General features: G+C 38.7%; 1 protein-coding gene across 1 annotated transcript; it reads right to left on the reverse strand.

The window, feature by feature from the left end:
* Window positions 1–911: 911 nt before the first annotated feature.
* ankrd10b (ankyrin repeat domain 10b) lies at window positions 912–16,766 on the reverse strand. Its single transcript, XM_035175650.2, has 6 exons — window positions 16,345–16,766; window positions 15,354–15,506; window positions 13,757–13,848; window positions 4,384–4,637; window positions 3,761–3,868; window positions 912–1,517 (listed from the first exon to the last, which is right to left on the reverse strand). The coding sequence occupies exons 1-6, from the start codon at window positions 16,540–16,542 to the stop codon at window positions 1,300–1,302; spliced, it is 1,023 nt and encodes a 340-aa protein (XP_035031541.1). The 5' UTR covers window positions 16,543–16,766; the 3' UTR covers window positions 912–1,299.
* Between the last annotated feature and the right edge of the window lie 512 nt (window positions 16,767–17,278).

Below are 17,278 nucleotides of genomic sequence, written 5' to 3' on the forward strand. Positions count from 1 at the left end.
GCACTGGAGACAAACAGGCCGCGAGACCCGTGAGTGTGGAAACCAGTGGAGCCCAGTGAGAGGGAACATACCTGCTTTCTTTCCTATGAGGCCAATGACATATATAGAAGTAGATATATATTATAGATTGATAGAGATAGAGATAGAGAACAGTGTTGCAGTCAAATCCAATACAATTGAAGTCAATGGTGACCACTTCTTCAAACGTGAATAAACAACAGAAAGAAAACATAAAATGCCTCCATGCTGCTCCTGTGGTGTCATCCAAGTGACATCAGACGACATTTAGGCTAAAAACATGGTGTAAATGACGGTGTTCCGAATTGAATATGAATGTCTGGGCTTGGAGGCATTTTATGTTTGTTTTTTCTGTTGTTTTTTTACGTTTGAAGAAGTGATCACCATTTACTTCAATCGTATTGGATTTGGCTGCAATGCTGTTTACTCCTGAAACTCCAAACGTGCATGTTTTGCGGACTCAAACACTTCACCCACCCCTCCATCGGTATAGTGGTGAGTAGATGAGTGAATTTTCATTTTTCGGTGAACTATCCCTTTAAGTTGCCTGTACATATGGAGCGGTTAAAAAAAAAAGTATTCCGTATTTTTGACTGCTCCACATGTGAAATTGAATGTCCACTCTAGTAGACTACCCTCAGCAGAAAGGACTGAGCAACACTACACAGAGCAAGGGCAAAAGTAGGCAAAACCGGGGACAATCTACAAAAGTGGGGGAATCAACACCAATGCTCAGTTTCCCTGTGGCAAGACTGATGCACCACATCCACCCACTGGGTCCCATTTGAATACAGACCTGAAGGAGACAAACAACTCTGCCCTAGAATGGATCACTGGCGAGATAAGATATGATGATGAGTCATAGATGAAATGAAGAATGAGGAAGCTTTAACTTTTGCAAACCGTTTTTTTTTATTATCAATGAGTAACATGGGATGCATTTGTTTCTGTTAACAAGAGAGGAATCACCCCACTTCTAGTTGAGCCAGAATCAGGAGACCTGGCAGTGTTTTAGATAACAACTTTAGTGTAAATCAGAACAAGGTTATTTACAGTTTAATCAAACGTTTAAAAACTACGAAAACAAAATTCCACTTGCTAATCAACCTCATCACTTAAACATTTCAGATCCATGCACAACGGGCCTGCCCTTTACAACAACAACAAATAAATGGATCAATTAATTACTGGACCACTCTGGCTTTTAAGGCAAATGAATTCTTGTTTAAGCTGACATGACATTCAAGCAACAAAAGGACAGCCAGCTAGCTCCTTTGTTCTTTATGATCCGGGGTGCAGGAGCATGGTGCTGAAGAAGACTTGGTCATACAGCTGCTGTGCTTTAACAGACTTCCAGTGCTCCACCAGGCTGCCTGCAGAGCTGTTGATCTCAGGCCAGTCACCGTAGAGGATCTCTGCTGCCACGTCAAATCCGAGAGGAGGCTGCGGTTCATTGTGACCATTTGACCAAAGATCCTTGCAGGGTCCTTCACCTGCCACTGAAAATGAGACAATAGTCAAAAGGCACATAGAGAATTAACTTGTGACCATATTCCTGCTTCTGTCAAGACAATTTTGGAGCAGGAGCAACCAAAAGATACTAGTGGATTGATTTTGTTTGCACAACTATGAAGGTCCATTTGTGGCCAGATTTCAACACACTAGAAGTTACATATTAATCAATTAAAGATACTGAAACCACTGCAGAGTGTTAAGTCGTATAAGTATTGACCCGAGAACTGGTTCTAAATAGGTCACATTCTTATCTTTGGGTGCTTCAGCATACAGTGAGGGCTGTATGACAGTGAGCTAGTTCTTTATCCACAAAGATATTTAAGCTAAGAAAATCTTCCAGACGTGTTGGCTTGCCATTAACGAAAAACACACACAACCAAGCAAGGGGATTTATATTAAAACACATTATTTTCATGTTTATAATTATTCCTTTACATTAATTTGAAAAAAATTGCTCCTTTTTTGGTATTTTGCACACCAGCAAAAATGCCAACAGGACTGGGTTTTAGAGATGCATGAGAACACATTAGGAAAACAACAGGCCGACCACAGTCACGTTTATAAAATTGATCAACATTTAATAAATTCATACAATCAAGTACAAAGCTAAACCTGCGCACCACTAAGCACTGAATGCTCCAAGCGAATTCAACTATACACTCAAACCTGGCACGTAAAACAAAATGATCAGACACCACCTTGAACGTTGAGAAGTACTACAAAATACAGAAAGAAATTCCCTCGCTATAAAAGTTGAAAATAACATACAGTAATTTACTGTTCTAACTATTCTATACATCTCAAGAAATAAGGCTTTTTGCAAAGTTTAGAAATCCATGCAAATTTTCTTCTTGAGCAGAACTATTTAATCGCAACTACTGATTGTAAAATGGCCAAAAATCTGTTTCAAAATCAGACTGGGTATTATCATTAATATTATATAACATACGTATAATATAACACATGTGCAAGCCCGGCTAGCCCCTTAAAAAAAAAAACGTTGCTAACACGCACACAATAAACTTACACCACTCTTTAGGATCGATAAAGCACATAGCCAGAATGAATGGACGACAATGTCTTAGTACATGACATCGACAAACTACAAAACAAAAAGAAGCTGCACAGTGAATAATTTAAAATTTACAGGCTACATTCATGTTGGGATATGCTTTGGCATAAGGTAATTCTGGAATATAAAACGGCATCAGCTAATACATGGTGGCAGTTTACATCAGGAGACGTTCCCCAGTGTACATTAAAAGAGTGCTGAGGCACACATTGTTGTTCATGTAAATGTATTCAATCAAAACGTTAATTGCAAATCAAGAGTATTAGAGCAATTCAACTCAGCAGGGGGGAAAAGAACAGAAAACCTTCAACTCAACATTTAGGTATTAGATTTTATGTGAGTATTAATGGAGCTCTTTCTTGGCCATCTCTCTTAACAGAACTGTACGGAAACATATCTTTTTCTAACCTGTGACATGAGAAATGCTACTGAAAACCACTTTTCAGCACAAGGCCCATGACAACATCTGTAGTTGACCAATCATTTAGCCCCTTTTCCTACACTGCAATGGAACAATGCACAATTTGAGAAGCAACAACAAAGACTTATTCTTTCTGTAAATCCAATATGACCTACATTTTCACAGAGGATTAAACTGTGTTGAGAGAATGCAAATAACTCTGTAATATCTAGGATGTTATTGTGCAAAACAAAACTTGTCTTATTATTCTAAATCTAAAAAAGAATGATCACACAATTATCTGTATAACTGGATAGATGCATTAAGTATAAACTGTAAAACAAAGAAATCTTAATACTTTTAACGATCCAAGTATAATCAGGTACACAGAGTACACAAAGTAGAAAATACAGCACAGACAGCTATACATCTTTCAAATGTAGTTTACCACCAAATCAAAACAAATGTTTTCTGTTATTCATGTATAATAGAAAGAAATGCTAAGCGAAACCAAAAAGACCCCCTGCACTAACAGGAGCATTAGAATGTGTGAATGGACACACATGCCCTCTACAGGTAGGCATAAGAGTTGGTGCAGCGACACGGGGTCTGCATTGGGGCCACGGTGATGACCTCCAGCTCTTTAGTTGCGGGGATCATCCTGTCCAGGCCCCTCTGGCACTCAAACTGATCCATGGGCCCCGGCCCTAGAGGTGCAAACCCATTCAGCCCAAAAGCAAAGGGTCCCGGCCCACCTGAGGTTACAGTTGCCATCAGCTCCATGTTCATGCTCTCCATCTGGGTCTCTCCAGCACCACCCAGTGGCCTGCTCCCATTCAGCATTTCTGGTGGCATGCTCATACCTAAGAGAAAGAAATGTATAAAATAAAGCTATGTTACATATTTGAAAAGAACTTTATTTCTCGAAACATGCAAACAAATCAATGAACAAGTCTGCTGAAAACTAGGTCACAATGGCTTTAAATTCATCTTTTGTTCTTCCTGCATCCATTTTCTTACTTTAGAAAATAAAAATACTGCACTTTACAGTCAATTTCTAATCCTAAAATGAGTACAATAAAAATCTCTGCATTTTACAGTCACTTTCTAATCCTAAAATATGTAATACTTATTTAGAGGGAGAGTAGAGAGTAGAGCGATAATAGAACATTCATAGTTTACCTGGACTGTGTTGAGCAGAGTTGCGTACTTTCATACTACTAATTTACTTTTAAGTCTACATAAAGGCTGCATAAAAATACATTTTAAACCATCCTAGGTGCATGTTTAAGCGTCAACATACTAATATTATTTTGCTTTCAAAGACATGAAAATCGAAAAATAACTAAACAGACATTTGATTGGCTTAGTGACCCACCGTTAGGTCTTGCCTTCTTCCCTGGGTTTGCTTCCATGCCATCGAATGACCTCTTTCTGTTGGGGACGCCATTCATGAAGCTGCGTCCCTGGATGTGGCCACCATTCTGGCTCATGCCGTTCAGAATAGTCCCGTTATGGGACAGAACCATGTTTTGTTGGAAGTTCTGGGCATTGGAGAGAATCTCCGCACACTCCTGGAATCCCTGGGCGTGGGCCAGGTCGGCAGCAGTCAGCCCACTGGCATTCCTCACACTGCACAACGGGAAGAGGGAGTGTTAGAATCTCGCACTGTACGTTTGATTCACACAAATCCAAAACAAACAAAACAAGACACGTCCAATCACACACACAGACACACACACACACATACAGACTCATAAAGCAAACATTCACAAATGAACAGACATACAGATGTATAGAAATAGCCTGTGCTGCTCTACCACCTCTCCTCCTCTTCGTCATCTTCGTGAGAGATGACGACTGATCCCTTTTGGATCATTTGGATCTTCCAAAGAACTACTCTTTCCAAATGATTGGGGAATCGTCTGCTGCAAAAGGACATGACTAAGACATCTGTGGGGATGCACCTGTTAATTTTAACCTGAAATGACAACATGGAGAGGATGATTTCATCCAAAGAAGATCGATTCTCTAGGTGACAAGACCTCGAGCTCAAGAAAGACAAGACCATTAAGGATTTGGAGTTGAAGTTCACGGTCCAGTCAGATTTCCAACAGTGATACTGAATTTCTGCATCGAAGTTCCAAGTAATGGTTTTGACATTCACCAAATGTGTACTGCACAAAGGGAGCAAGGTCACTTGTGCATATGACTGTACGATGTGTACAAAGACATTGGATGAAAGGGATACACTCGAATATAACATGTATCTGTGAAAGAGTGATGTGACACAGCACGGCAAGATTGTTGAATTCTTCCAAACAAGTACAAGATCCAGATGTTCTTGATCCGAAGGAAGCCAGCATGAAACACACTTGTATCTTCAGAAGAAGCACCACAGAGTTAGTGGTTATTATACAGCATGAAGAAAGAACTAACTGCAAACTTCAGGAATCCAGATGTGTCTCCAAAGAAGATGAAACTCCCAAGACCCAGTCTTCATCTTGATTCAAGAAAAATGAAGAAGACAATGAAATGATAAGAGACCGTGTGTGACTGTTGGAGGCATTTGTTCAACCATCTATAACTCTAATTAGAGGCTGTGCAGACACAGTTGTGTTAATCGTATCCAGTTGCAGCAGGAATAGGTGGATTTTGTGCAATAATGAATGAGCGAACAATACAGTGTCATCGGTTCTCAATGTTCAGACCTGTACATGTTACAACAGTATGGAAGGAACTCCACTGGATAATAAAATCAATTACTAGTCATATCAATGCAACTAAAACTACATAAGGATAATCGTTTTAATTATATATTATTACTGTAGTTATTTATTAAATAAAGTGCTGGATAAAAACAGTCCATTTTCTCCTGCTGTTGTGAAATCTGCTCGTCAGCGATTGAGAGGGAAAATATCCCACAACCAATAGATTCCTGTTAAGCTTAATGATGAGACTTCTCTCCATTGGTCAGTTACAAAACAATGCTGTGCTTGTTCTGAGCCTAGATGCCATCACACTGCAAAATGAGCTCTCAAAGCAAACAGCCAAGTCTTTGTTGAAGAAGTGGGACTCCTGGCCCATGTCTAAGCTTCTACTTTTAATAAAAAATGTGAAGAAAATAATTTAAACTGTTCCATACGTCATAATAATTATTGAATATTAAAATACACTAGAGGATAAGTAATGCCAACCTGCAGTGAATACATTGCCATACTTGGTGGGTCCTGCTTTATTCTGGTCTATTTAATTGAAATATTTGCTTTTATGTTGCTGAAGCCATGTACATTGACGTCCACACAATGAGACAGTTCAGTTCAGATGCACTGTTGCTGTTCGATCATTCATTTTGCTGAGATTTAGTTCTTTCTCTGCAGTTTTTTCTCTAAACAATTGTGCAAAAAAGAAACATTTCAAAAACTAGTGCACATGAAAAACATTTCATAAAGAATTGAAGATTTAAATGAAAAGCAACAAAAGTAAAAAGATAATCACACAATAACTTGTTGCACATTACCCGTCCCCTTCAAAATTAACGCTTCCAAGGGATTGTTTTTTCCAAGAAATTACATTTATACCGAGAACCAGTTTGTGATAAGGTAGATGAATTTGTCTCACTTCAAGGAATAGAAATTCTCCTTTTTAAATGTCATCAGCTACTTTTTAATCTTTGGTCAGGTCAACAATTTAGTAACACAAATGTATCGCTCTAGAAAGGCATTAATAAATACAAAAATTATCATAAGCAAAAAACAGTTTTAAGGATTTGCTTCAGTATTTTATTATTATTTGAGCGGATACGTTACTTATAATAATTTCTTTGTTAAATGAGGATTGTTGTGCATGTTGTCCACAGGAATTACAGTGGTAAAACAAGCAGCATCAACATGTGTGTTGACCTCGGAACAAAGTCCACCACAACCTTCCCATTGCTGTCACTTATATTTAATGTCATAGTTTTGCAACACTTAGGAATTTTATTTTGAAAATGGCCATTAAAGCCCCCCTTCCTCAATTTTAGTAAATCAAATACGTCACATTAATTGACCAATTAGCCATTGTAGAAACTCCTAGCGACTCTTTATTGCAGTCATAATGGTTTTCAAACATTTTGGACTCCAAAAGAGACAAACTGGACAATATGAATTAAGATTTAAAAATGTCCATGAGTGTCCACCTTAAATCACTGACAAATCATAATCTGTGGTAAAACTTATGCTTACAGATCCCACAGTTGCAAATCTCTCTTCACTCTCAGTACATGTCTACTGTAAATCCCCAAATTTATCAATAATCTCCATTTTAATCTGCATCTTAAATTCCAATATTATTTTGTTAATTTACCTCTTCACAACTCACCTTTCTTTTGCCGTCTTTTAGCTTTAATAACTAGAAGACCTTTGCATAATTGAAATGCACCAATACCTTTTATGATAACTACAAAAAAATCAATGGCAAAAATTACATTACATATTCCTTTAGTGAGACCTGACACCTACGGTATGAATTGATCCAATAATATGGATAACTGTGAATAACACCAATTAATCAAGATTTAATGTTGAAATTTATAAAGGAAGCGTTAATTCTTTGTAAATGCCTGGTATGCTTTGCTTTTCCGTCCTATGCACACATTATGTATCTTCTCTAACTATCGTCTAACCTTCCAGAGGCAGCCTATTATCATGCTACATGTTGATATGGGACTCACGTGATTAAACCTGTCCATATAAAGGGCTCCTATGGTTAGTTCACAAAATCAAAAACAAATCATAAAATAATAACAAAAATAAAAAACACTAGATACAGGAACAATTATGAATAATAAGCAAAGCATGCAGGTCTAAAACTTCAGTTTTGATTCATAAAAAAACCTAGCATTAAAACCAATCACCGCAAGAAATACCTCAACAGTTTGCCAGTGTGTAGATAGGAAGCGATAGTGAGAACACTCAATGCCACAACAGTGCGGCTATCCCAGGGAACGGGGCAGACTCAGCAGTGTCTATTCTCCCCCTTTCTAGGATTACTTGAAAAAACCAAGTCATTTCCAATTCAATGGCTGCAAAACATTAAGAGGTACGGTTCTGTTTCTGTTAGCAGTGTAAAAAACGTTTTTTGTAACTTATTGTCACTTTCATAAAGGAATAAGGTGACAAAGATTAGATGTGAAAACAGACTGTGATACTGTATAGGGTTAATAAATACTGTGACATACAAAACAAAACATTTCTAAGTAGAAAGTAAAAAATACTTGGTACAGTGAAATGACAGTGAATAACCATTGCAACAGGATGAGTGTTAGCATTAAACAGTTAATAGTTCAGTTCATGCTGCTAGGCAAATCTAACCCATCTCACTCAGCTGCCCTGAGCCTCTGTCTCTGCACTACTCTCATCACCGGCAGCCTCTAAACACTGTCCTACCTGCTGCTAGCTCTCTAGAGCGCCACCTTTACACTCTGAGGCTCATGACAAATACATCAAATCTTTTCGTTTTGTTGTGACCAAATGTTGATATTTGGTGGAGTTCAAGAAAATAGTGAATTTTTTAGAAATCCACAATTGTTTGAACCCATCTAGGAAGCGATGGGTTATGAAGTGAGATCTTTGGATGAAAACTAAATTATTAGTTTAGATATTCTTTTAAAATGTATTAAATATTGAGGGTTTAAATTTTGTATTTAAAATCACGCGATAAAGTTAAGCTTGTTTTTGTCCCATTGACTCAAATGGATTTTAATATTTCTCTGTTTGAGGGAAAGATTCCTTTAAGGTCTGTTAAAGATTTAATTTTAATTTAGTTCAGATACAAGAACCAGAACCAGAAACAATGACTTTCGATGATTTTTCAGCATGAGGATTTTGTGTCACTAAGACTAAATGGAGAAAAGATAGGAGGAAGTGGGCAAATGGGACAAGTTTCTTTATGAAGGCCGGGAAAGACCACAAGTAGGTTCCAGTCTCATCCAGCTAAAGATACTGCAGATGTGAAATACTTGTCCCAATGGAAAGCTGGACTCACTATCTACAGTAATAGGAGAAGGATGAGCATCACATGGGGATGAGGAGAGTCTTCCATTGTTGCCACTGAACAAGATTAATTCCTCAGTCCAGAACCAGGTCTCTGCAGTGGAAGAGTGCAAGAAGATGGTTGGGCCAGAGGAAATGAGGATAATGGTCCACTCAAGAAAAAAGTTTCCAACCATGACACCACTTGTTCAATTTAAAAAATGTTTAACAATTCTGTCGCTGAAGTTTCATTTGAATGTATTAAAGTATCTGAGGGCGAGAGCTTTACTTCATATTTTAGATGATGAAATACATTCAAATTTTCCAAACAGATGAGGTGTCAGATCCCTGATCTCAACAAACCTACGGTCAGCCATCAGGTGCTGTTGGAAAATAAAATGAATCCACAGTGAGTCTTTCTACACATGTTCGGCCAACTGAGTGCATTGAATCAGTGGCAGAGGCAGATGGCGAGAGATGGTCGACTTGTTGTTGTTCCGCCTAATAAATCAGAGATGAATCAAAATAGTGGGATTTCTCCGAACTTCGACTTGGCTTCTTCTTTTTTTCTTCCACCCACTTTGATGATTCGTAGAAGAACCGGAGGAGTCCCGGTGGCAAAGCCTCCTCAAATTCCAAGGAAACAGAAGATACTAGCAGGCATGTGGTGGCACAAGGCAAGAGTATAGGAGATAGCTCTATACTCAAGAATCCTCACAACGGAAATCAACGAGCGCTAAGTTTATATCGTTACATTTGATACTGCAATTCCATTCTGTGTGCAGCAATATAAATAGTAATACCACTGTTTTATTTGGTGACATAAGTTATATAGGTTATATGATTTCAATTTGAAAACATGACTGATAATGTTGACGCTAGAGTTTCATTAGAGAAGACAAATATTTTACATTTAATAGCTGTAGAACTATAAATGGAAATTTATCTTCTGAAATACTGGATACCGAATAAATATTGTATTTGTTTGTCTGTGATTCAGCCACAGTGGGAGCCAGAATGCTTTTTGCCTGGCGTTCACCAACATTACAAGCAGATATAAAGAATTTGCCAAAAGGAGACTTAGCTCTTTTTTAGCTTTAGAAATTAACATTATTATAACAGGTTAACATTAATTAACCTTGGTTATAACACCAAAGATTGTTCATCGTTTTCATGTCATCGATTTTTATTGTGGCAGAGACAAAGATCTTAAGTGTCCAGTAAAATGTTAATGTCAACTTTAAAAAGGACACTTTCAAAACCTGATCCAGGTTTTTCTGACTGGCCAGGAAAAATATATACATACAAAAGAATAATGAAGTTAATATAAACAGTAGATTATTATGCTTATTGTTGCTCTGCTGAAATGTTACAACAATTCAAAATGGGTTGTAAAAGGTGGAAAGGTAAACTCGTCTCAGTTAATTATCAATTACCAACTAAGCTTTCTGTATTTGTCTTGTATGTAACTACAAAAAATTGCAATTTCATAATAGGAAAGTAATGGTCCTGTATTTAGGATTATGACTTATGTGAAAATATTGCTGCATCAACTTCATTGTTTTTTAATAATTATTTAAATGTCAATTTATTATTAAAAATGTTTAAAAAATCATTCATTGAATACGGTATTTTTTTACCAACATGAATTTTCACACAAGCAATAACATATTGAGCCTCCAAATTGAATCTATATTAATTTCTTGTTTTTTTATATTAATTTAATTTTTATTAGGAAAACAAAAAATCACAAAGAACATTGTCTATATATAGCCTTTCGGATGATTTTAGGATTTGGATATGTTTTTTGAATATATCCAACATCATTAACAGACCTTTGACAACAATTACATTTTTAAGCTAGGTTGTTAGTTTTTTTTTGTCATGAGCCTCATTCCCACTTGTGTTTCTTCCTTCCCAGTTGAGCTCCACTATTTCTGTGTCACAACAAAAAAACGTTTCTTAATGATAAACTAAACTAAATACAGTATCTGTAATCTGCAGGGAAAAGAAAATCACATATCATGTTTATCATAAATATCACTCATCAGCTGATAACCAAATGCACATTACATGATGTCCACAAGAAAGGTTTTTTGTAAGTAATTACAAAAATATGTCTGCAAAAAGCATTGCAGTACATTTGAAACAGTCAAAGCAAACAGGGAGTTCATATGCTGGGGGAAATAAACTTTTAAACAGGAAGTAAAAAGCAAATCACCCTGTTAAAGTTTGACTTGACTGACTCAGCCCTCAGGCTCAACCTTCAATCATTAAATATATATTTAGCATATCTTTGATTTCTATGTAGCGTCTGTGGGACATGTGGTCGCTGGAACAATGAGGAAGAGATTATATGGGTTTCAACAACCTTTTAAAGGTGTGTTAGCTTTGGTTGCATTCTTTCTTGAATGCCAGAGGTAACCAGAGGCCAAAAGTAAACAATACTATTCTCAGATTTGATTTATTATCATCAAATACAAATGCTTTTCCTCTTCATACTGACATGAAGCCATTATTTCACACTGGTATTAATGTTTCTTTTTTTTTTCAATGACAATATCTGGTAAACTCTGATGTATTTGACAACATATTGACCATTTCTCTGATGGTGGCATAAAAACATAAAAAAGCTACACACAATAAACTTAGCATCTGTAATCTCCCTGCTCGTTTTGACTTTCTCTACTTGAATGAGATCAGAAAGAAAAGGCATAAAGCTTGTTGTAAAAAATGAAACTGCAAGTAATGCGAGAAGGAAAAACCGGTTGATCGACCTTCAGAACTGTTACATATATATCTTTAAATATATCTCTTTGTGCTGTATCTTTTAATATCTCACCATCTCTGCATTTAAAAAACACTTTTTAATCTGGCAAAACCGAAGACAAATTGATTAATTAAACAATGCTCGAGTATTAGTAATAAAGCAGTACAGACGTAATGTTTATACACTTTTATAAAATAGTTAATTCTGACAAGGGTAAAAATTAAGTGCTTAGTTCATTGACTTGACTGACTTGTGTGGCCTTCGGGGAATAATAATTATGACCGATATTTGTTTCACCGCCCTGCAGGTCTTGGATCTAAATTTAGGAAACAGGAAAGATGAGTCGTGTCTCTAATGCCTTTGTTCATGCCTCAGTTGCACCAACAGTAGCAAAATCTTTGCCCATCCAGACAAAGCACAAAAGCAGTTGCCAATTGTAAAGGTGTGGCTGAGCATTACTACTGAGGCCAACTATTCATCCACAAACTAAAAGTACCACTGATAACAAGATGGTCTAGGTCGGTTAAAGTCATTTTGCTTATTTATCTTTGCTTATTATCTCAAAGTCCATATTTACTTATATTTATCTCACTGTATTTGTTGAAAAAGGTGAGAATTATCTGATCTTGCAGTTCTTGAGCTATGTCCAATGTGAAATAAATACAGTTTCATTCTGTGCAACAGAAATAACACTTTTTCTTCCTGATGGTAAAAGGTTATATAAAAAAAGGAGTCAATGTGCATTTGGTCATCTAGTCAGGCTCTTTATTTAAGACAATAACCAAAACAAACGTTAACAAAGAAAATCACTCTAGATTTAACAAAGATCATGCAAAATGATCTACAAGTCTAAAAACAGTTTATCAACTTTTACATTAAGTTGTCCTCATGTCTGAGTAATAATCGAGCTGAATTTACAGGCGCCAGTTAAGATCCAAGGTGCCGTGCCAAGTTAATTATTGAACTGTATTATAACACAGCCCTTCCTCAAATTACAAAGGAAATTTAAAAGGCGTTTAATGAGAGTAAATAAAAAGGAACTTAATCATTCTCTATGAACTCAGTTTGATTGTTAACATTATTACACACGGAGGGCAACTTAATGTGAATTGTTGCAATGATAAACAACAATTTCAAGGATTAACAAAATCTGTCACATTTTCAAGGGAGCACCATCAATTCTTTTGCTATCTAACAACACATCTTATGATCAGACTGTTCTGAGCTGAAGTGGTTGAACGATAAACACTGTTTATTTTGTCTTTTACCGTTCTGCAACAAAATGTCACAAAAGCAACTATTTAATGAAATGCACTTCCATCAGCTAATTACTTACACTGATGGGATATTATTTCATGTCCAATTTACTCTTTTATACCAATCTACAACCTATACTGAAGATTTTGTATTTTATTTATTCGTTTTATTTGAGTGTGGTTTTCACATAAGCCATTACTGGTTTCTATCACACCCTATACGTATTTTAACATTTCATCTATGTAACTTTGTATTTCACACAATGCTATGCGAAATAAACTAAACTAAATGTTAATGTTTCTTGACATTTTCCAGTGTCAAATTTTACCACCAGAAAAGCACAGTATGCTTGTTTAAAAAAAATAATCACTTACAATTATGTATCGCATACCGCTTTAATGTAGTTATGGTTAATTACCATTAATAAAAGCAGCTTCTTTCTGGCTGAGTGAGTGAGACAGCCATGGCATCAAAAAAGTTTATTTATTTCTTTAAACTTTTTCACTTTGTGTACAAATTTGCTCACTCCTGTAAAAGGTAATTCGCAGAAATATTAACAACAGTTAGAAGCTGCATATAAATCCATCATTAAAATTTTGTTACTTGCGTGATTTGAGTTTGGTGGTGATCCCTTGTAAAGGTGTTAACTAAGTAGTTGGACAGTACAGAGGAAAAACAAATGTGGGCAAAGGACCCATCGCTGGACTTACTCAGCTTTCGCTCCCTGAATCAAGAGAGCGTTGATGCACTCCAGACTGCCCGCACGAGCAGCCTTGTGGATGGGCGTCTCGCCCACATAGTCCTGAGTGGCGACAAAAGACTGCAGTTACACACAAAAAACATTAAGACTATGAGTATGAAGAAGTTTTTTTAATCAAATACACCCTCTCTTCAGTTTCCATAGTCAGAAAAAAATAAACTCCATGAGCGATGACAGGGTGTAACACAGGCTGAACTTTTCTCAGAGACTTCACCACCACCCACGCACATTTACAGTTACACATTAGTGCAGATGAAGGGGAGGGATGGAAGGGAGGGAGAGAACAAAAGCACACACCAAGAAGGCTGTCTCCAACCACAAAGCAATATGGGCTGTGCTTTGTGCTCACACACTCATCTCTGTCCCAACAGCCAGGTCAAAATATCATAAATCCAATAGAGGGAAATCCTAGAATTTCACCAGGTGTTTCAACATATGCTGAGCAAATTCAAAGCCAAATCCCTAGCAATGTGTTTCACAGTGACGACAACATGTTATGTCATTGTGACCTACTAATCTGATTTCTCTCAGCGGTGCAGCGCAGCATAAAATACACCCCCAGAGTCTGAGCATGAAAATACATGAGGAGGCAATGACGTCACAAGCAAAGGGCAGTCGAGCTGACACACATAATCTGAATATAGGTCAAGTGGGGGACTAAGTAGTAACAATGCATGCTAAGGATCATGACCTCGAGTTAGAATGATCCTCTTTGATGGGATCAGCGTGAGCTCAGCCTCTCACACAGCTCTGCTCTTTTCCCTCTAGCATTTGTGCCACTGCCAGTATATAGTTGAGATTTTGTTCTGTTTTTAATGTAAAAGGGATTTATTGTTAAAGGTTATTCTGTTTATTGCAGTTTTCATCACAGATTAGTCAGACAACTATGTGAACGATCATGTTTCCACGAGTCTCTCTGGGAAATGTCAACAAGGGAAATTCCTGTGAACTTTCTTGACTTGCTGGGTGATTTTGAAAGCACCAGCCTGAACTATTAAATTCTCTGGCGTATAAGAAACGTTTCACACATGAACTCCAGATAATAGGGTCAGGACATTGTCCAGAGTTTGCCTTGCAGAAATGAAGAGATTTTCTGGGTGAAGCTCATTCACAACAACAGGAAAATGTCCGTCACGTTCAGCCGTGGGTGGTGCACACCCGACGGATACATTTTGCTGCAGAAATCCCATGTTTTTCTTCACACATCAACATCGGCCTGCATCACCAAAAACTGTTGAAGCTTGGCGCCTTCCCTTACGTGAATTACAAATCTTTTTCATCCTGAGATATTTGCATTGTTTTTCCAGTTTTGCATCTGTCTCAAGTCAGAAACATAATCAACTCACTCAAAGTGAATTTTCTGGACATTTTTCTTGCTGCACTCTCCCACAGCCTGACATTTCCTGGACCTTTTTACGAGGGGGCTGGGAGGAAAAGTTTAGCAAAACGTCCCAAGCAACTGGGAAAGAGTCCAAGAGCTCGATGTGTGTCTGAAACCTGCTTCTAAGTGTGCAGATCGTGTGTTGAGTGTGCGCCTGATGCCTTACCTGTCTGTTAATGTCTGCACCAGCTTGCAGTAGCCATAACAGGCACTTAGGGTGGCCCCCAAATGCAGCAATGTGAGTGGGCGTCTGAGCAAACCTGGAGGTCACCGCGTTCACACCACATCCCACCTGAACCAGACGCATCACACACTCCAGCTGTGCGGAGACAGGGGAAGAAGAATGAATGAATGAGGAAGTCCGACACATTACAGCATGTTTGCAGTGATCGCCGTTAATTGCTCTGGAAGAAGACGTGACACTGGGCGGGTGGAGACAAGTCAAGCAAAGTGTCTTAGAGGCCCAAATGCAACATTACACTCACTGTGTCTGCTTTGGGCTTTTATTGCTTTAGGCATTGATCCAATTCCTGCAGAGTATAGCCCTGCCCTTTTTCCAGAGAGCAGTCAAGTGTGAAACTAATCTTACTACGAGTCTCTGAGCGCGTTGAGCTCAGGTCCATAAACAGTTCGTTACAAACGTGTTATTAGCGTATAAAGTTATCATGGAAGGGACTTTTTTTGGTCCGCCATGTTTTCTATAAAAAGCCTACACACGTACATAAAAGTACTCCAGCTTTGTTCTCACTAGTTTTTTTAAAAAAAACTATTCTAAGGTTAATTCTAAGTTAACTCGCATATTTATTTAAGATAACTTGTGTTTTTTCTCGTGAATTGTAATTTCATTGTTAACATCTCATCAAACGGCCATTAAGTTGATGTTTAGGATTTTCCCGCTCATAATAATCTTTTAGCTACTTAACCCTATGAGGCTAGAACACGGTGTTTTGTGTTGTTTTAATTGTGAACGCGAAGCGCTCGTGTTAATGGTCCATTGTCTGCCTCCAGAAAACCATGGCTGCTGCTTGGTCTCATCAGCGAACAGTTAACATCAGGAAATGGCCGAGACCAGGCTCAACGTCGGAGAGAGCTCCTCCGCTCTTTGTGGACCGTTCCCCGGCGACGCTCATTGTAACAAAGACCAGAACCCGACCTACCTTCCCGAAGTGAGCGGCCCAGTGTACGGGCGTCCAGCCGTAGAAGGTGTCCTCCACGCTGAGGTCAGCCGGGTTGGAGGTGCACTGAAGCAGGGAGCACAAGGCGCCGACATCTCCATCCCTGCACGCCCGGTGGAGAGGGAAGCGGCTGTTCAGCACCTCCTCGCTCGAGAATCCAGACTCCACTCCCGCCGACATGGTCGCAGCGCGGGGGCAGAGATGACCGACGACGGCTGACCGCGGTTTGAACAGACGACGGAGCGAGAAGCGGATTGTGGTCGTGGATGGTGGATGGTGGAGTGTGAGTGTGTGAGTGTGTTTGTGTGTTTGTGTGTGTGTGTGTATCAGGGCCACCCTGCCTGCTGTGTGTCTGTGAGTGAGTGTGTGTGTGTGTGTGCAGACTTTCTGCCTGACAACACAAAGCAGAAAGGGCAGAGCACGCGCCGGAGTGAAACTTGAGATACCCAGAGAGAGCAACAAACCCCGGCCTGGATTTGACACTCCGGACTGGGTTTGACAGTCAGGACTGGATTTGACACTCCGGACTGGATTTGACACTCAGGACTGGGTTTGACAGTCAGGACTGGATTTGACAGTCAGGACTGGATTTGACACTCAGGACTGGATTTGACAGTCAGGACTGGATTTGACAGTCAGGACTGGATTTGACACTCAGGACTGGGTTTGACAGTCAGGACTGGAATGGACTGGATTTGACAGTCAGGACTGGATTTGACAGTCAGGACTGGATTTAGCACTCCGGACTGGATTTGAAACTCCACTCCACACTCCGGACTGCTCTCTCCTCCTCCTCCTCCTCCTCCTCTCCTCCTCCTCCTCCTCCTCCTCCTCCTCCTCTCTCTGGTCATAGACTGTAATGCCCTGCCACAATCATAGACTGAATATAAAAGTCCCAATTCACCACTTGGCCCTA

Source organism: Hippoglossus stenolepis, chromosome 13 (genome assembly GCF_022539355.2).
Source record: "Hippoglossus stenolepis isolate QCI-W04-F060 chromosome 13, HSTE1.2, whole genome shotgun sequence".
In the NCBI taxonomy this organism is placed as follows: domain Eukaryota; kingdom Metazoa; phylum Chordata; class Actinopteri; order Pleuronectiformes; family Pleuronectidae; genus Hippoglossus; species Hippoglossus stenolepis.

Bases quoted from the DNA above. Each gene is read 5' to 3' on its own strand.
- ankrd10b (XM_035175650.2), bottom strand. From the start codon at position 16,542: ATGTCGGCGGGAGTGGAGTCTGGATTCTCGAGCGAGGAGGTGCTGAAC. The intron at 4,638-13,756 runs GTAAGTCCAGCG...CCCGTTGTGCAG, and splicing joins ATTCAGGGAGCGAAAGCTGA to TGTGAGGAATGCCAGTGGGC. The intron at 3,869-4,383 runs GTGGGTCACTAA...TCTTTCTCTTAG, and splicing joins GAAGAAGGCAAGACCTAACG to GTATGAGCATGCCACCAGAA.